The sequence below is a fragment of the Melospiza georgiana genome, chromosome 11 (assembly GCF_028018845.1).
Source record: "Melospiza georgiana isolate bMelGeo1 chromosome 11, bMelGeo1.pri, whole genome shotgun sequence".
Classification (NCBI taxonomy): domain Eukaryota; kingdom Metazoa; phylum Chordata; class Aves; order Passeriformes; family Passerellidae; genus Melospiza; species Melospiza georgiana.
In genome coordinates this window covers 17,329,137-17,347,925 of record NC_080440.1, presented here as the reverse complement: position 1 = coordinate 17,347,925, position 18,789 = coordinate 17,329,137, and the positions used below count along the sequence as shown (strand labels likewise).

Here is an 18,789-nt window from a genome sequence, read left to right as displayed (position 1 = left end):
CCGGCCCGGCCCCCGCGCCCGGGGGCGGCTCCGCGCAGCAGCCGCACGGCGCGGGCGGGCGGCACGGGGCGGGTTTGTTGTGCCGGCCGCGGGGGGGCGGCACCGGCGCGGACGCACGGACGGCCCGACACACGGACGGCCCGCCCCGCCGGGACGCGCTCGGGGACACCGGCCGGACGCGGCCCCGCCGCTCACTCGGCCCAACGGAATTAACGGGCGCGACGCGCGGCCGCGCTCCCGGCCCGGCGCTGCCCTCACGGCCAGCCCCGCTATCCCTCCCGCGGCTCCATCGCCCGCTGCCTCGTTCCCTCTCTCTCTCTTTCACAGGACGCAATACAAGCACAGACTAAAATCCCCCTCCGTTTCAAACACGCAGCCCCGAGGTCAGCCCTGACGTGCCGGATTTCCTTTCCCTCTACCAGCAAATGAGGAAACTCTTGATATTTGCCCAAAACCCAGACTATTCCTCTCCTAACCAGCTCTCGGGTCTGGATCAAGATGCGGTTTTGTTAGAACAAGTTTTCACCGAAGTGCCATTTGCATGTCAGTACCTCATACTTTAGCAGCTGCTGGTGCCTCGTCTGATTCAGTCACCCATTTCAGTTTTGTTTTACTCGTTGTTCTGAGAATCAGAATACAAAATACATTCACATCCACCTTCGTTGTAACAAGGGACACAGAAACACCACTTGCATTGGAGTTACAGAACTCTTGCTAGCATTTAGAATAAACATACCATGAGTCAGAATACAAAATACATTCACATCCACCTTCGTTGTAACAAGGAACACAGAAACACCACTTGCATTGGAGTTACAGAACTCTTGCTAGCATTTAGAATAAACATGCCATTAGCAGCACTGAGAACTGTCCAAATCCACACATAAATTGTTAACCTCAATGCTAGATTATGCTAAAGAGCTCCTCCCTTCCACAAAGTGCATTTATTCATTTGGGTGCACACAAAGTCCCTGTTATCCCAGTGATTTTACTCTTAAGTCAGTAAAACAAGATACTGCTAAAGCCAGGACAGACATTAAGGGCCCTGGTTTTAACTTGCTAGTGAGAAATTAAAGTAATGGTAAGAGCAGAAAGCAAATGAATCAAGCAAATGAAAGGAAGCTAAAAGTATTGCAAGAGTCAAATGGTAATGCTAAAACTGCCCTCATGGATTGAGGGCTGACACCTGGACCCATTAGTCCTAAGTGGAATATTCAAATAAAACAAGAAATTCTGGCTATAAAAAGTCAAGAGATGCCACAGTTGTCAGGTAGTGCTAAGGTCACACTTTGGTTTCTTGTGTTCTCCTCAGGGAGTTTCAGGTTTAAGACTCAATGTAAGCAAGACAAAAAAAGTGAGAAATCAGCAGATATGTAACTGTGTTACTTTCATCCCCCTGCCAAAAATGCTTCCATGAGTATTTAAAGCAAATTCTACATCTCAGACTTACCTTGTTGTTATTCTAATCCCCTGCAAGTCATTTTCTTTAGCAGGAACACCTGGAATAGAGGAAAACCAAGATACTGACTTTTTATCTTGTTAAAAATAAAGTCTGTGCAAGTGTTCCACCATTCAATTTTTCCTCAACTTCAGCTAGAGGAAGAGGAGAAAGTAAAACTGAAGGTATACCACTCAAACAATATCTTGTTATTTAAAAGCAGCAATAATAAAAAACAGTAATACTAGCACAATCTATTAGTTTATTAAACAACAGCCAAAGAACCCCAAACAAACAAACAGCAAAAACCCAAACAAAACCCACCCAGAATTAAGAACGCTTTACTTCAAGTGTTTCCTTGAAAAAGTAAAGTTTAAGTCCAGTTCCTTTTAGATTACTTGAATTAAGCTCTCAAATGTCACTGGAAACATAAGCAGTAGAAACAGAGCACTAGAAATTGCCAGGAGAGGTTTTAAACTAAACAAGAAATTTTGGTTTTATGCCATCTCCTCAAAGCATCTCTCTCTAAACACAAAGAGATAAAACCATTCTTAAAAGCAAGAAGAAACTTTTCTTTATGGCAAGACTACAAACATTAAGTTACCATTCCCACTAGAGAAAGAAAAAGCAATAATTCCAACCATAAATAATGGTACCTTCAGTGCTTAGAGCATCAAACTCTTCCACAATTTCCCCAGTCTGGCACATAATTGAGAAAACAACTTTTTGGAGAAACAAAAACGAAATCTTCAAGCAGCACCTCAAAACTAAAGTGCTGCAAGTGCAGTTTCCATCTGAAACCACCCCTTTTGTGTGCCCCTGAGCTGAGCAATAATCCCAGCTGATGGGATCACCTGCAGCCAGTTCAGCACGGCTGGGAGCAATGACCCTCAGGGCTTTCCTTGGGCCTCACTGCTCCTCACAGGCTGATCCTGCAGTGCAGGGATAAAGAAAATTATTCCCTGATAATCGAATTTCCCTGCATGTAATGGGCAGTGGGGAAATGAACAAGAGAAATCAGAATTCCCTAACAGAATTGGTTTTTGCTTAAAAGACCGTCAAGGGATTTGTAAAGTGATTTGTAGAAATGAAAATAATTTGAAACGCTGTTTTAAAAATGTGCTGCAAGACTATGGTCGCATCTCCTCTTAACAGGTTTATCAACATCGCTGTGGCCTCACACCCACCTGAGTTATACAGAGCAGGAAACTCCATTTTTCAGTCCATTTTGAAACAGGCCAAACACGATGACAAGAGATGTTAACGGCAGGAATGTAACAGTGGGGGTTCAGCTCGGCACTTTTGCAAATACCGCGTTTCCCTGACTCTCAGGGCCCCCAGTCTATCGAGGGCACTCGTGCCTGCGGCCGCACAGGACAGGTCGCAGCCGCCCTCCAGCTGCCAGGTGTGACGCCACCGTGCCAGGATGAAGCCAGGTGTGACATCAGCGGGACAACCCTCACAGTGACGTCACCGTTCAGTCTGACATCATCGCTCGAAAGCCTGACGTCAGCGCCTCCCCCTCACACCGCTGAGGGCACGATCCTTCCCGCCTCCCTCCCTTCCAATCAGCGAGGCGCTTGCCTGTCGGCTGTCCGCGACCAATCACGAGGGCTCTTACAAACGGCTTCGAAGCCGCCGCCATCCCATTGGCCGTGCGAGGAGAGCTGCCCGGCGGTGATTGGCGGGCGGCGCGGCGCGCGGGAGGGGCGTGGCCGTGGCAGCTCCGCGGCGTGTGGGCCCCGCGGGTCCCGGTCCCGCCATGGCGGCGCTGCCCGGGCCGCGCAAGCGGAGCGGCCCCGCGCTCTGCGGGGACAGCGGGGCCGCGGCCGCCCCGCCCGCGCTCCGCAACGTCCTTCCCCCGCACAAGCGCCCCAAGAGCGCCGTGACCGGCATCGTGGACCCCTTCGGGGACAGCGATGACTTCACGGCGGACGACCTGGAGCAGATCGACATCCTGGCCTCGCAGGCGCTGTCGCAGGATCCGCCCGCGGGACACGCGTGGCGAGCCCCGGAGCTGCCCCGGGCCGGGCGGCAAGGTCGGTGTGTCCCGGCGGCTGCCCCTCACTGCCCGCGGCTGCGGCGGGGTTTGCTGTCCTTTTAGGATGGCCTGGGTTGGCAGGGACCTCAAAGCGCATCCAGTGCCACCCTGCCATGGCAGGGACACCTTCCCCTGTCCCAGGCTGCTCCCAGCCCTGTCCAGCCTGGCCTTGGGCACTGCCAGGGATCCAGGGGCAGCCACGGCTCTCTGGGCACTGTGCCAGGGCCTCAACACCCTCACAGGGGAGAACTTCTTCCTAATACCCAACCTAAATCTCCATCAGCGTGAAGCCCCTCCCTCTAATCCTGTCACTACAGGCTCTTGTAAATAGACTTGCTCCATCTTTCTTGTAAGTCCCCTTAATGGAATGGTTCCTGCCTGTTCCCCTGGGCAGCAGCACCTCACGGTGTCAGAGGGATGGTTGGGATTCAAGGAATAACGAGAATAACAATCCCAGCAGGAACATTGCATTGATCTCATGGCTCCAGGAGCCCGTGCCTGGGGTGTGTGTGAGACGAGGGTGCTGCATGTTAAACCTGCCAGATAAAAAACCCGAGTTTCCTAAACTTTTAGCATGCTTTAGGTATCATATTCTGGTAGCATGTTGGCTTTCAGAAGTTTTTCCCCTGTTAATTTCCACTAATAAATGCATAGCATGCTTTGTATTAACAGCTGACTTTCAGTTTTACTTTGAAAGAAACGAAAGCAGGGGTTTCCTCACAATGAACCTTAGAGATCTTGAATAATCCAAGTATGTTGTAGCAACCCTGACATCTGTCACCTCTCCAGGTGAATAAGTTTTCAGTGAACACTTGTTTTTTCATTAACTGAAGTTATCTCAGAACAAATGCTTGCTTTTGCTGTGGGTCATCTTGCTGGTTTAAGATAAGAGATGATCTTTAAGGTCCCTTTCACCCCAAACCATTCTGTAATTAGAAATTTGAAGGGGCAGGGGTTCTTCTGTTGTAAGAATTGATGCACAAGCACTAGCAATGTTCCTGTGGTGGCTGGATGGGGCAGTTTACCTGTTTGTAATTGTCATAAAATACTAAGATATTCAGATCTATGCAATGACAAATATCAAAACCTAGGTGTTGAGTCACCAGTGATGCACATTCATCATCTGTGCTTCAGATTTTGGCTTTTCCCTGCAGCAGGAAGCAGAGCAGAAGATGGTCTGATGAGAGATGCATTCCAGTTTGAAGTGCTGCAGACACAGCATGAAGAAGTCAAACAGAAGGTTGGCAATATCCTCCCTTCTCTTCTAAATATCATATTTTTGATAGGAAGGTGGGATAAATCCAGTCCCAAGCATTTGATTCTAATCTAGGTGATGTAATCTTTGTAATCCAGGGGTGTGTTAAAATCATTGTGCTAGAAACAGCTCTACTCATAATAAATTTTATTTCTGGGTCATTTCAGATTAGCAAATGCTAATTTTTCAGTTTTATTTGTTCCCTATCAAATAATTTCTCTGCCCTGCCAGCCAGAGTTGTTTTGTTCAACTGAAAAGGTTTGAGACGTGACTTTCAAGTGATTTGTTACTTTACCTTCTGGTGGTCATTTATGCAAAGATACTCTGTTTCCCTTCCTCCCTTCTCTGTATCTTTCCCAGCTCTATTTTATCCACCTGTATCAGGGAGTTTCCTACCTGTACACCACATTCAATCATAATTTTACAGTTGCAGAGAAGTGTCTTTCTGATGTTTTCTTCTTGCTTTTCTGAGTAACTTCTTTATTACCCCCAAAGTCTTGTCTCTGAGTGGTAGTGGCTGCTCAGGAGGTATTAGAGACACAATGTCATGAAGAGTCTGTCTGTCTTAGAGTGCTTGCTGGCTGTCCTGATGGATGTAGTAGTATAATTAAATTATCACTGTTATCATCCAAACAATTAATAAATTATTGATGTGTGTGACTACAACACTTTTTTTTTTAAAAAAACCCAAAAATAATTGCAGAGAAGGGGAAAGAGAAGAATGATTTTGTCATTTTTAATTATTTTAAAGAAAACAGTAGCTGAGCCTGATTTAATTAAAAAAAGATTAGAGGAAACATGTGTGGAATTTCTAAGCTGGGTTACCAGGAGTATTTTTCTCCCTAGAAATTACAAATACACTTAATTTTCAACCATATACTGATGCAAATGCATACTTTTGGCTATATCCATCCTTAAATGTAATTCCTCTGTTTGCAGCTGAAAGAAATGCAGGATGAAATTCTCACTAAAAATGGAGAAATTAAAATTCTGCGTGACTCAATGCAGCAGATGGAGCATGCTATGGAGGAACAGAAAAAATCCTACCTGCTACTGGAACAGCAGAAATCTCAGATTTTGAGTGAAAAAGAAAAAGAGTTCTCCAAAAAGGTTGGTAAATATATCAGTTAACTGCAGATGCTGATTTATGACTTAATGATGTCCCAAAGCATTTAGTCAAAGGAAGAATATTTGTGTGAAAATTGTGTGAAACTTACACAATGTTTGCTTTTATTTTCTTCCCTGGAAGAAAATATTTGTAAGAACTTGTTGAGGGTTTTCCCCTGCCAAAATAAAGGAGTAAATTCAGGTGGTGGAAGTTTTCATTTCCTTATGCTTTTTTGAAGCCATCCTGAGAACCTTGCAATTGGGATGTATGTTGGAGTGGGAAAAGTGACAGAACATGCTTTGTGGCTGTGATGAGATTGCTGCTCTGGTTGCAGTCATCTCTGAGCAGCCCTGGAGAGGACAGGGGCTGCTCTGCAGCCTCACTGGAGCCATGCTCTGCATGGCACTTGCTCTGTCTTAGCCACTCACAAAGGCTTCCTGCCTCAACTCCTGGCTTTTAGACAGTGTTTACTGGGCTAACATTCCTAAAAATGGAGATCTGGGAGTTCCCATAAAGCAGATGGGGACCTGGAGCTCCCTGGTAACTCAGTTGCTCTGCTTGCACCACTCCTGAAGTGGTGACAGTGAAATGCCCTGAACTCCCTTCCAGGTACAGTCCCTGCATTCAGAGCTGCAGTTCAAGGATGCAGAAATGAATGAATTGAGAACACGACTTCAGAACTGTGAGAGAAACAAACACCTTCCTCAGGCAGTTCCAGCAACAAGGTAGGGGGGTTGGAAAAGGAATTTGTGTTCATTTTTGCAATATATGTGTTTAAACTATTGAAGAGGTTTTGTTCATGTGACTCTAAGATCTATTCTCTTTTAAAAATACAACAAAAAAGTCTGATGACATCTGTGGAATTTGCTCAAAAATGAGCCTTCCTTGTATCTGTGACAGAAATTCAAAGAGTTTATAGTGAAGTATCTCTAAAACATCAAACAGTGCAAAGAAACCAGATTGTTATTTAATAAAATAATTACAAAAGAAATACTGATTTGTCTTTTTATCTTAGCCCTAAAAAGAATCTTGTGGTACAAGTGAAATCAGGAGGATGTTCTCCACAGCCAGAAAGAAGATCTTTTCCTACAAAGGAATCCTTCAATGCTGAAACATCCACTAGGCCATCGAGTTCTTCAGGAAATTTGATGGCCCCGACTACTTCAAACAAAGAAGGTAAACCCATGTACAGCTTGCAACATTTTTAGTTACATGTAAACATTCTACATTGGAGAAGTAATTTGTGACTGAACAGTTGCAGTCAGTTCACAGTTATTTATTTTGGTTTTGGTTAGGTTTTTTTTTTTCCACTTGATACCAACTGGAGTTAAATAGCCATGACTGAAATTTGCATGAAGTTCATTTAATTCATACCTCAGTACCAGATGCCAGGGTGGCAGTGATGAAGTGGCCAGTGGCTGCAATAAAAAACTTTATTGTGTGATGAACTAAAACATCCAAATTGTTGATCTGTCTTTCCTCATTGCACAAAGAACAGGAAATAATTTGCTTATTTCTTGGTCTGTTAGTCAGCTAATGCATGTTTTGTATTCTTGTTCTAGCTTTTTGGGGATTGGATTTTAAAGGGTACATACTTAGCACTATTTAAAGAAGCAACTGAAACAATGTACTCATTTCCTCTTTTCTGTGTAGGGCGATAATTCTCACAAAATTCTGTCTTAAAATTCATTGAGTAAACCTCAGGGAATTAATACCTGCATATGGTTGAAGATAGCTGTAATATGAAACAAAAATAGTAGTTTTTTTAATAGCAATGGGAAATAATAAATGTTAGAAATGTGGATGTCATCAACTAATGCTTACTGGAAGAGACATGAAAAATCTGAGATGCTGCTGTCAGTTACAATGTTCATTCTAAAAATATGGGCAGTGGGAACTCCAGCAAAAAGAAAAATGCAGTAGCCTGAAAGCATTAGTATTGCTATTGTTTGTTATGGTAACAACACTCAATATGCTATTTGTTTGAAAAAATACATTTGTTTACTTTTTTCCTGAACTCTGCAAGGCTTGGCCTTGGTTTGCTTGGTAATTGTGAGAAATAGAGATGATTAAAAGATTATCTAACACTGTGTGTACAGATCTGTGTTCTCCCAATCCCTGTTTGTTTCAGACAGGAAGATAACCCAGCCTGAAGTTTCATCCCTGAAGCAGCACAAAGCAACAGGAAAAAATGGTTCCTACAACTCTGTCCTCAAACAAAAAACACAAGGTAATATCATTCTGGTAATGCAGAGATAAAACCAGGGAAAATGTACCTTAAAAAAAAACACTATAAAGCATTTTCAGCAGTCAGCTCCAAGTATTCTTTAGGGTACTGTCTTAGTGGAATTGCATCACATAATTTCAATGTCTGGAGTAGGAAATGGAGGGCAAGTCACCAGAACACCTGGGATATGTGATCACTCTGCTCAAGCTATTTTGCTAATATGGGATCATAATTAAAAGGCCTCTAAATATAACTTGGTTTGTATTTAAATATCTAAAATTAATTTTTCTGAAAATCATCCTCCTGTCAAGAAACAACATTCATAATGAAAAAACCAAACCAAATTTGAGGTTGTGAGCACTCTCACAATAAGGCTGATCTTCTGAAATACTGATTTTTTTGTTGTTGTTGATGATGGCAAACCTTCTCCAAAGAAAATTTTGTGTCCTTCCAGGTTCTATCTTGCTGAATGCACTGATGAAGCAGCCCATAGTCCCTGGGTCACTTCTGGGTTTCTGCCACCTTCTCAGCAACTCTGAGCCTCTGTCTGGAGCTGTGTTGCCCCCCAACTCTTTGGATCCGTAAGTTTTATTTTCTTTTTTAAACTGTATCTGCCACATTCAGCACAGTGGCATTCTCTGTACCAAGAAACACTTGGTCATGCAGGACAGCTCATTCCCTGTGGTAAATTATGCTCTGCTTAGGCCATTTAGTGCAAAATTTGGAACATCATTCTGTATCTTTGATTATCACACATACCACCCACTGGAGCATTCTTAAAAAATAAATTAGGTTAATTATCAGTCAGGGGAAGGCACAGAACTAAAGTAAAGCTGTGAGCAGCCTTGCATTGCAATGAGGGAAGCACAGAAACATCATGGGTTAAGGGGCAAGAACATGCCCAAGATGTGATTAAAAAGTTGGGTTTATATCTTCAAAATATAAACTGTGTTCAAATTGTAACGTACAATTGGTGTGCAACCTTTCAAGATATATTTGTATTTCCTGGTAAAGCATTTTAAATATGAAGATTGGATATGAATTATAATAGTTCTTCACTTTACAGAATTAATACCTGAAATACCTTTGCTTTTCAGATAGGTTATTTTATTGGTGATGAAACCTGGAATGCTTTGAAATGACTCTTCCATGCAGGCATCAAGGAGTAGGATGATGTTTTTCCCCCTTTATTTCCTATGTTGGAAACAGACATCTCTTAGTTCTCTGGCTTTTCTATTATTCAATTCATATTATGGATAACTTGGATTTCAAGTCTGTTCTTGTGAAGCATTTCCCTTTTATTTTATTTGGACAGGAAGCCCACACAACTCCCCAGCAGCAGGACAACTCAAGAAGGAATCGCTCCTCTTGTATTCCTGCAAGAAGCTCAAAAACTGGCAATGACAGGACTGAACTTGATTGCTCTGGATGAAGGATTATGTGGGGGAAGGCCAGCAGAAGGCCAGGGAGGGCTCCTGCCCCTCACACAGAGCAGGATCCCGGGTGCTGTGCACCTCCTGCCCTTGCTGGAGCACCACATCGGTGCCTTCTGCCGAGCGGAGCAGCTCGGGGACACGCCAGGGAATGGAGCCTGTGGCACCCACCCAACTGCTGCTTCCAGAGCCAGCACAAACACGGGCTCAGGCAAGGAGGACTGCAGGCTGAACCTTGAAGAAACTACTCTTGTGTCACTGGGGATCCTCTATTATCTGGTGTTCTACAGCTGGGATGTTGTCCACACGTTGCTGTCTGCTGAAATGGAGAACAGTTCTGCTGCTGGAGATGAACAGGTTTCCAAGACTGACAAAAATGTGTTGTGTGACAATCAGTGTGACAATAAAGAAGAGAGCAGGACACAAGGAGGGCTGGCTGCTCCACAGGATCCTCCCAATACTGATGGAGCTCAACATTCTTTGTTTAAAAAGCTGCTTCAGATTTTAGCTTTTTCTGCTGCAAGGGGTTCCCAGACTGACAATATCCTGTGCCAAAGCCTAAAGGTTTTGGTAAAATTAGCTGAAAATTCAACTATGGACTTATTAATAAAGTAAGTCAGTAATAGCTTTAAAGTGATTTCAGAGTCTGTTGTTAAGTAGTTTTCATTCTCTGTTAAAACTCATCTGGGCAACTTCTACTAAAAGTTGTGCTATGTATGAGAGAAATCACATCTCAGATCATATTTGAGAAGCAGCTGAGGATCTTGCTACTGCCTTTGCTGTGAATGAGTGTGATAATCATCCCTGATCAGTAACGAGGTTTGCTGATGATATTCATACGAAGCAGATGCTGTTGCCTCATTGAAAGTGAAGAAGCTTTGTAACACTGATTTTGGGGTTTTTGTGATTGCTGGGAGGTGCATAAGGAAGAAAAGCACAGGATCTCATTCTGGCAGGTAAAACTGCCACAGTGAACTGCAGAGTGACTGCCAAAGTCACAATGTTTTCCAGCATACTTTATATGTTCTGAATAGCTTAAAATGCACAAATTATGATACTGTCTACAGAAAATAGTGTATTTCCAACTTGTGACTGCACTTCCCTTTTCTAACCCAGTTTTGTTTTGAAGTTTCCAGCACTTAGTGAGCTCTCAGGTGCTGCAGCGCTGCCTGCGGCCCGAGACCCCCGTGCCTGCCGTGCTTCTGACTGTGAGGCTGCTGGGAGCCCTTGCTCAGCACCACCTGCTGGCTGCTCAGCTCTGCTCCCATTCAGGTAAACCCTGCAGCAGACACACAGCTGTTACCATGACCCACAGGAATGCTAACAGGCCTTGCTCCAAGGTGCTGAAACCTCAGAAGGCCACAAGCTTGCTCTGTCACCTGAAAACTTGTTTTCTGCTGATGATTTGGAGAGTGTTTGTGTTGTGGTGTCTGTCTACAAGCAGTGCTTTTGATAGCCATTTTAAAATCACTTTCTAGGATGTGTATTTAAGGTTGATGAGGAGAAAGGGGCTTTGAGGAGTTTTGAAGTTAAATTTATCTGTGCTCATGGCACTGCTCAGAGATTCCAGTACTCTGCATGACAGATGATCTCTGTTCAATTCCTTATGAATGAACCAGGACAGGATTACCACAAAGGCAAAGATAAGGTTTAGGGGTACCAATTTCCTCAGCACTGCTGAAGATGTGGCAAGTAAAACAAGAAGCTGAGCCTGTACTATGAGCCCTAGGACAGAACTCAAAATGTTTTCTTGCCTGATAGCATTAATTTTTGTCATGAACAAGTGGCTGGCTGGAAAAAGAACAAAGTTCTCTCTGTTTCAGACACCTGCCTTCTCCTTGCACTCTACATGTACATAACATCAAGACCAGACAAATCAGCATCTGAAATGCTTTGGCTTCAGCTGGAGCAAGAGGTAACCATGGCTGAGTGTCCATGTGCTCTTTCCTTCTTCTTCCAGTTGGGGGAGTGGGAGGAGCAGGATTGTGCACAAATTGTCTGAAAACAAGTTCTTTCTCTAGCTGAAATACAAAACTGCCAGTATGGGCTTGCAGTAAGGGATTACATTGATTTTTGAAAGGACCTGCCTGAAACTGAATCAGTAACTATCCTTGAAGAGACCATTGCTCATAAAAGCCTTTCAAGTCACTGAAAAAACCAAGGGAGACCCTAGGATGGCTGCAGATGTTCAGCATTAAGCTTTATTTTCCTTTTAGAACAATAGAAGAGTAAAAAGAAGCAAGATTTGCATTTCAGTTTGATTGTATTTATAACATTTAAAGGCATTCTGTTAGGAATCTAATTATTAGGATTTATATTCCTTGCAATGAATGGAAATGCTACCTTGCTGTTTTAACAGTCATGGTTATATATAGAAAGATTACCTTTTAAACCTAATTTGTGTTGTTTGTACAGACAGAAGTGACAACAGACTTGTTTGAGGTTCTATTTGCTCTACTTCTCTCATTTTAAAGAATTTGGAACCTTTTCCATTACCCCCAGCTGCACTGTTATAGTAAATGTAAACACATTATTTGTATGCAGTGAATTAGAGGCCCCTGACCTTGTCAGCTTTGCTCATGAGAAAGTTGAGAAGGTTTCTGTGCAAGGCAAACTCTGTCTATGAAGTGTTACAGGGGAAAAAACTTGTACAACTTTGAGGATAAAAGACATTAGCTGTTAAGAGAAAAAAATACCCCAAGCCTATTTGAAACTAGGAATGAATTATCCTAAGCTGGCCCTGACTCTAACCCAGCCTGTGTTTGTGACAGACTCTGAGGCTCCTGACACGCTGCATGTGGTGCTCCAGAGCAGTTTTATTTCCTGGCACAGACTGTCAGTGCAACCTCGAGGTATGTTCCCCCAGTTAACCCTGCTGACAAGTTCCAAGTACTCAATCCTGAAATTGCTTTTTGCCATTTTATTTTTTTGCTGTAGAGAAACAGAAGTGTTGTGCACTTTAGAGGAAGCTGGCTTTGTCTTGTTAGAAAATATCCTGACACTTGAAAGTTTGAAGAGATTAAGCAATAAAGTTCATATTGAAATTTCTGCTCCTGTATTTTTGCTTTGTGTGTTGAGGCACTGTTTTTCCTTGCAGGTGGTGAAGACACTAATTGTGATGCTGCACAGACAGTGGATGAAGATCAGATCTGAGAGCAGCTTGTGTGCACACAGGGAACGAGTTATTCAGTTTTTAAGGGATGCTGTTTTACTGCTGCACAGCCTGTCTCAAAAAGATAAACTGTTCCATGAGCACTGTTTGGAAGTTCTCCATCAATATGACCAAGCCATGCCAGGCATAAGAGCCATTCTCAAAAAGACTCAAAAACTGAGTGCCTCTGAAGGTAAAAATGTGTCACATGTTGGCTTTTTTCCATGTTGCAGAAAAAAAAATCACTTTTCTCTTTTAACAAGTACCACAGCTGGTTGTTGCTCAGACCTCTGGAGGCAGTTTAGACTGGATATTAGGAAGAAATTCTTCCCTGTGAGGGTGGGGAGGCCTTGGCACAGTTGCCCAGAGCAGCTGCTCTGTTCCTGGAAGTGTCCAAGGCAAGCTTGGATGGGGCTTGGAGCAACCTGGGATGGTGGAATGTGTCCCTAAAAAAGGCATTAAAGGAAAGAAGGGGAGATGTTTGTGTGACAAACCCAAAGACCTGTTTGCATGGAACCTTCAAGAATGTTATTTGCTGTAGTCTACCATCAGTATGTTCTAAAATGCAGATACCAGCTATAATTATACTGTATGAAGCAGGGAAAAAATAATCCTCTGAAACATTATTATTTTTTGTTGCAGAGCTGATTTTGGATGAATTGTATCCTCCTGAGCCAGAAGAGCAAGGAACAGACTCCAGCTAGCCAACAGCAAAGATCTCTGTCCTTCCTCATCTGAATCATCATTGCCAATGTAAATGTGAACTTTGAATCATCCTTTCAAGTGCTAATCTTGGGCTGCACTCAAACACAGCACAACTAAGACACTTTTCACTGCTGCAATTATTTCAGTGCTATCTAAATGTAGCTGAAAGCAAAGGAATTCTGATGAGAGTGATACTGCTGTGCAAACTCACTCAATGGCTTGTGACTGGTTCTGGTAATGAATTCCATCCTGTATGAAACCACTGTGAATGGAATGGAAATTTCTCTCTATTCTCCATTTTCCTGTGACTACAGCTGAATTTATGGTGCTGAGGTGTTTGGCATCACTGCATTCATATGAAAGCCTTTTGAAAACCCTTGTGCCTTTTGTAGCTGTACCACTTCTTCCTTGTGTGACTTCCAAAATTTTCATATTGTTGATATTAGTAAACAGTTTATGGTGATTTTAAAAATCCTTCTAGAAACATCTTAAGAGTTGGCAGTTCACTACAGGGCTTTGAATTTCTTGCTGAGGATTGATGAAATTGAGGTCAGATGACCAATCTCCTGAAAGAGGAATTACTGAGATGCCAAACCAAACAATACTAGAACTTACATTTTACAATTCACCTTAAAAGAGATGGCACTGTTGAGGGTTGCATCCTAGGCAATAGAAGGATATTTAAATGTGTGCACAATGCCTGGGATTTTTGGTCATGATGAAGATGGAGGAGCCTCCCATTGCTGGGATTCAGCAGCAAAGGTTGGAGGAAGAGCTGCTGCCCCACCTTTGAAGTGTGCATGACCCTCACTCACTGTCCCAGCTGGGCCTCAGACCCTAAAAAGGGAAGTGAGTTATTAAAATGAGCCCAGACCTGTGTTTAGATGGGAGAGCTCTTTTCCATTTTCAGCAGGGGCTTGGTTAAGAACAAGCCTGGATCCAGCAACCAGGAGAACAAGAGATTGCATGAGAGTGAGAAGGAAGCCTTTGGAAAATTGGGAGACATTCTATTCTCTGGTCATTGCCAAAGAGGCTGTGCCCTGCCCTGCAGCAGAGAGCCCACTCCAGGGTGCTCAGCAAGCTCCTGGCTTGGCTCAAAAACTGGGATAATAATCCAGCACCTCCAGAGGCCCAAAGCTCCTTCCTCCCCTCAGCCTGGGCTCAGCCTCCTCCTCTCTGAGCAGTAGCTGCAGCAGGCAGGGCCAAGTCATTTCTGTGAAACACAAGCTGCCAGCTGCTCCTCTCAGTAACAGGTTTCAGGTCCCTGGTAGCATCTGGAAAACTGCCATGTTCCTGCTGAGATGCACCCAGGAAGGATGCACAGGCACAGAGCAGCAAAGCCTTCCAAGCCTGTGTGTGCTGGCATTTTCACAACCCTGGAACTGTCACCAGGCACTGGACAAGACAAGCTGCATTCATTGGTGTGACAAAAACCATTTCACTTGTCTATGTAAAATAAATAAGCAAATAAACAAAGCAACTCAAAAAAAAAAAAAAAAAAGAAAAAAAGAAAAACAACCACCAAACAACATTTCCTGGTCTTCAGGATTAGAGGGAAGGCCTGGAAAGTGCATGTAAAAGCCCTTTCCTTCTTCAAAACCAAAATAAACATTAGGATAATACCTTAAGAACAGCCCAATGAGCAGGAGCTGTGGTAAAGCAGTATCTGGCCATGAGCCTGCTGTGAGGGGCAAGCTTAGAGCTGTCCTCACAAAGATATGACAGTCACAGTTCCTCAGATATCCTAAAATGCAGTGATCATCAGTTTTCAACAGTTCTCACCACTTAATTTTTCTAAACAATTTGAGTTTATAGAGATAAGAGATGTTTAACCCATCTGGGTGAACAGACCAAATGAACTGTTAAGAACTTGGACAAAAACCACTTCCCTAAAGAATCCCAAACTGCTGGAGCAATCCAGTTCTAAAAAGTTGTCTAAAGAAATTCCTGGCTTCATGTAATGGGTGTGTGTATGGCAACTTGGAAAAAAGGAGAAGTAGATTATTGCTAAACTTTTTATATAAACAGAAGAGTTATCTCTGGAAAAAACTGGTAGGAAAACTCTTAACTGTTCCCTCCTGGCTCTGCATCCCTTCCCATCCACCCACTCTAACAGACAACACCCAAACATGCACATTTACATTCTCATTTTCTCCCAACTCTGGACGTTAAAGTAGTACAACCCAGGCTCCATACACCAAACAGACCCAATCCCCTACACTCTGACTGGCAGGAATCACAGTAACATCATGTTATTGTGAAATTAAACCACAGCTTTTGAAATTGAATGCATTGTCTGTTCACATTCCTAAGGAAAAATGAGGCTGTTCTCCTAAGGAGCAAAGGCAAAAAGAAATATACTTACAGAACCACCAGAATTATTTCAGACATTTACAGTGATCAACCTTGTCAGGATTATTTTAAGATTGTGCTGACTTTCAGCCCTTTTTACTTTCTCCTGGAGTTTTTCTCAGGATTCAAAAGGTCCAATCATGTATGCAACAGCTCATCATCCCTGATGATCAGTTCTTCACTGCCTGAAGAATTCCCACCATAGCAGCTTTTCATTTCCCCACCATGTTACAGATAAGCTGTGCCTCTGTATTAACTGAGAAAAGCAATTTCCTCTGGCATCAGGCACAGGCACAGGACTGAACAATGAAGTGCTGAGCAAAGGAAAGCCACCAGGCATCTTCTACACATGATTATCACATTCCTCAGCAGCAGCACCCATCTGCTTCCCTGCCCCTGGGGATGGCAACCAGGGTTTCCCCTTGGCTGGAAGCTGAGCTCACCAGAGCTGCTTTTCCCTGCTCAATGAAACCTTGCTCAATTCTACACCTTGCACATCATGGACTTGGTGAGGTTGGAAGGGCCCTCTGCAGCTCATCCAGCCCCCAAACTGAAACAAACTCCCACAGAAAAGCCAAAGAGCTGCTTTGTGTCATGTCAGGCCTCAAACCTCCATCTTTTTAAACCAAGCTGGCATGGGTGAAGATTGCAAATACAAAATGCATTGTTCTGTAGCACACAACATCCCTGACCTGAGTTTATTCACATTAATCCCACAAATGAGCTACAGCTTAAAAGCCTGTGCTAGACAATTAGAACAAAGTCATCCTAAGCACTGAATGTTTTTGTTACAGCCTGCAGCATTAGTTATGGCTAGAATGGCCAAATGGCTACAATTAGGGTCAAATGCAGCAGTTCTGCCTGCACAGACTGTGTTATCTCTGTGAATGTAACAGCAAATGCCAGCTTCCAATGTAAATTGTTAAAAAATGGACATTGTTGATTGTAATTTAGCAGACTGATAAGAAAAGGTGATCTGTGATATCTACAAAGATTTACAAACCCACTGTGGCTGAAGTTTATCAAAGTGCTTCCAAGACCTTCACACCTGAAGGTGACTGCCAGCACTGCTGAGCCTGAACTGATTTGAAAACTTAATCCTGAAGCTTGTCAGTGCAATAGTTGCTCAAAGGCTAACCTGCTTTTGAGAATATCCAGAGGAAACTGCCACTTTATGTTCATATATGGCCAGAATGTAATAACCAGTGCCTGTATTGTCCTAACAGAGGTAACACAAACAGTGATGTTTTAATCCATGCATTAATCATGTTGTAGGTTGGTGTGTTGAGAATGAACAATTTGTTTTGCTACAGAACCTCAGCACAGCTGAGCTACAGCCCCTGTCCAGCAGTGTGAGAATGACATCCTACCTGATTCCAGGGGCAAGGGGCCATCAGAGAGTGAGTCACAAATCCCATTGCAGGAACAAGGAGTGTTAGAGTGAAAAGGCTGCAGTAGCTGGTTTAAAAGTTATTTTGAGTGCAGTAAGGGAAATGGGATATCAGAGGTTATTTTATAATGGCTAACTGGCTCTGAGGGGGGGCTGCCTTTGCAGATGACACAATTCCATCAGTGCAGAAGCCTGAGCTCTTGGACAAAATAACATTTCCTTCAGCTTTCTCTCACTTTTCAGGTTTAACTCAGGCACTTTCCCCTCTCCTATATGGCTCACTGAAAAGCTGTAAATGTGACCAGGTTCCTGTGGTACAGGCTGCAAAAACAACTAGATATGGTCAAATAATAAGCAGAGGGAAAAAACCAGGCCCCAAACCACTGGCTAAAGCAAATCTGGTGAGTTACTACAAGTGCTGAGATATGATACTGAGTTTCCATACTTGGAAAAAATAAAACAAGCAAGAATTGCTTGTTTGGCAATAATTGAAGTTTTTCCCTCCTGTGTGTCCAGCTCTTCCCACACAACCCTACCATGAGTTTTAAATGCATGCCAAGTTTAGTTCTGGAAAAATTCACACTACCATAGACAGCTGCTGATTTAACATCATGAAAACACAACCAGAAATATTCCTCACCTAACCCTGGGCTCCCAGTTTTCAGTTCAGCCATTTGCTCTCCTATACAACATTAACTGCAATAATAAAGGGTGAAGGTACCTTTGAAACCCTGTGTGGTCCTTAAGGGAATCTGCAGGTTTTAATGAAACCCCAGGTTCTGCTCCTCAGCCCTGTGTGCAGAGAGGGAAAAGCACACAGCTTTCCTTTGAGCATTTCTCTGCCTGTCACTTCTCAAACTCAGCCATACTGGACAGGTGCACCTGCTAAGAGTCATGGGAAAAGAGAAATAGATGAACTATTATGAAACTATAAAAGCAGTGCCAACAGAATCATCACAAATAACTGCAATTTCCTGGTGTCACTTCTAGCCCAAACCTTGATTGTATGTTTTCTAGATTTAGGTTTTTAACATGCATTTTGTCTGCTGCCCCCAGTCAACTAAGAGAAAATATGAAATAAAACTAGAAGTGAAATTATTTGTATTGCACCTCCAACACACTATCAGCCTGTAGCTGAGACTCCAACAAATTCAAGGAGTAACACTACAAAACTACCCAATTATGGGGTTTTGATTGGGTGTGGGTTTTTTTTTAATTTCTGTGTTTCTCTCTTTGTTTTTCTTTTAAATGCTACATTAGAATGTAGCTGGCAATTCAAGGTAATAATGCTGATACACTAAACAATTCACTGCTGTGTGGTGTCATATAAAGAATACTCTTGACCTGCTCAAAGAAAATATTTTCAAGTGAAAGACTAATGAGTTAGGAGTGTGAATACAACCTTTCCAGAACATTTTTATCAAAACTATTAAATACACAAAACACTTCAGCAAAAGCATTTTCAGACAGAGTAGAAAGCACCACTTACCTCATGCTGAATTTGTCAATTTGATGAATGAGGCACAATACTCAACACCCAAGTCTAAACAGGTCGAGAAGATATTTTTAATGAAATTACAGACTTCCTTAGAATCAATCCTTTTGGACTTGCTTGGCAGCAGCCTGTCAGAGGATCATTCAGCAGCTTACACTGTCCTTGCTTTATTCTGTGATCTGTAATTTTGGTTA

The 18,789-nt window shown here is 43.0% G+C and overlaps 1 protein-coding gene across 3 annotated transcripts; it reads left to right on the top strand.

Moving 5' to 3' along the window:
• The first annotated feature begins 3,200 nt into the window (after positions 1 to 3,200).
• ATRIP (ATR interacting protein) lies at positions 3,201 to 13,844 on the top strand. Of its 3 annotated transcripts, none has more exons than XM_058031942.1 (13): positions 3,201 to 3,477; positions 4,637 to 4,719; positions 5,674 to 5,844; positions 6,452 to 6,567; positions 6,858 to 7,018; positions 7,974 to 8,072; positions 8,524 to 8,650; positions 9,385 to 10,113; positions 10,632 to 10,774; positions 11,326 to 11,417; positions 12,274 to 12,354; positions 12,600 to 12,846; positions 13,296 to 13,844. In XM_058031942.1, the coding sequence occupies exons 1-13, from the start codon at positions 3,201 to 3,203 to the stop codon at positions 13,355 to 13,357; spliced, it is 2,388 nt and encodes a 795-aa protein (XP_057887925.1). In that variant the 3' UTR covers positions 13,358 to 13,844. The 3 variants fall into 3 exon arrangements, with proteins under 3 accessions (XP_057887925.1, XP_057887924.1, XP_057887927.1); XM_058031941.1 differs by having other exon boundaries at positions 4,634 to 4,719; XM_058031944.1 differs by lacking the exon at positions 3,201 to 3,477 and adding an exon at positions 4,202 to 4,268 and having other exon boundaries at positions 4,634 to 4,719.
• The last annotated feature ends 4,945 nt before the right edge of the window (positions 13,845 to 18,789 follow it).

What these genes read in the sequence shown, in the direction of transcription:
- ATRIP (XM_058031941.1), top strand. Translation starts at nt 3,201, where the DNA reads ATGGCGGCGCTGCCCGGGCCGCGCAAGCGGAGCGGCCCCGCGCTCTGC. An exon ending in GCCCCGGGCCGGGCGGCAAG is followed by an intron (nt 3,478 to 4,633) that starts GTCGGTGTGTCC and finishes TTTTCCCTGCAG; the next exon opens with CAGGAAGCAGAGCAGAAGAT. An exon ending in CCTCAAACAAAAAACACAAG is followed by an intron (nt 8,073 to 8,523) that starts GTAATATCATTC and finishes GTGTCCTTCCAG; the next exon opens with GTTCTATCTTGCTGAATGCA.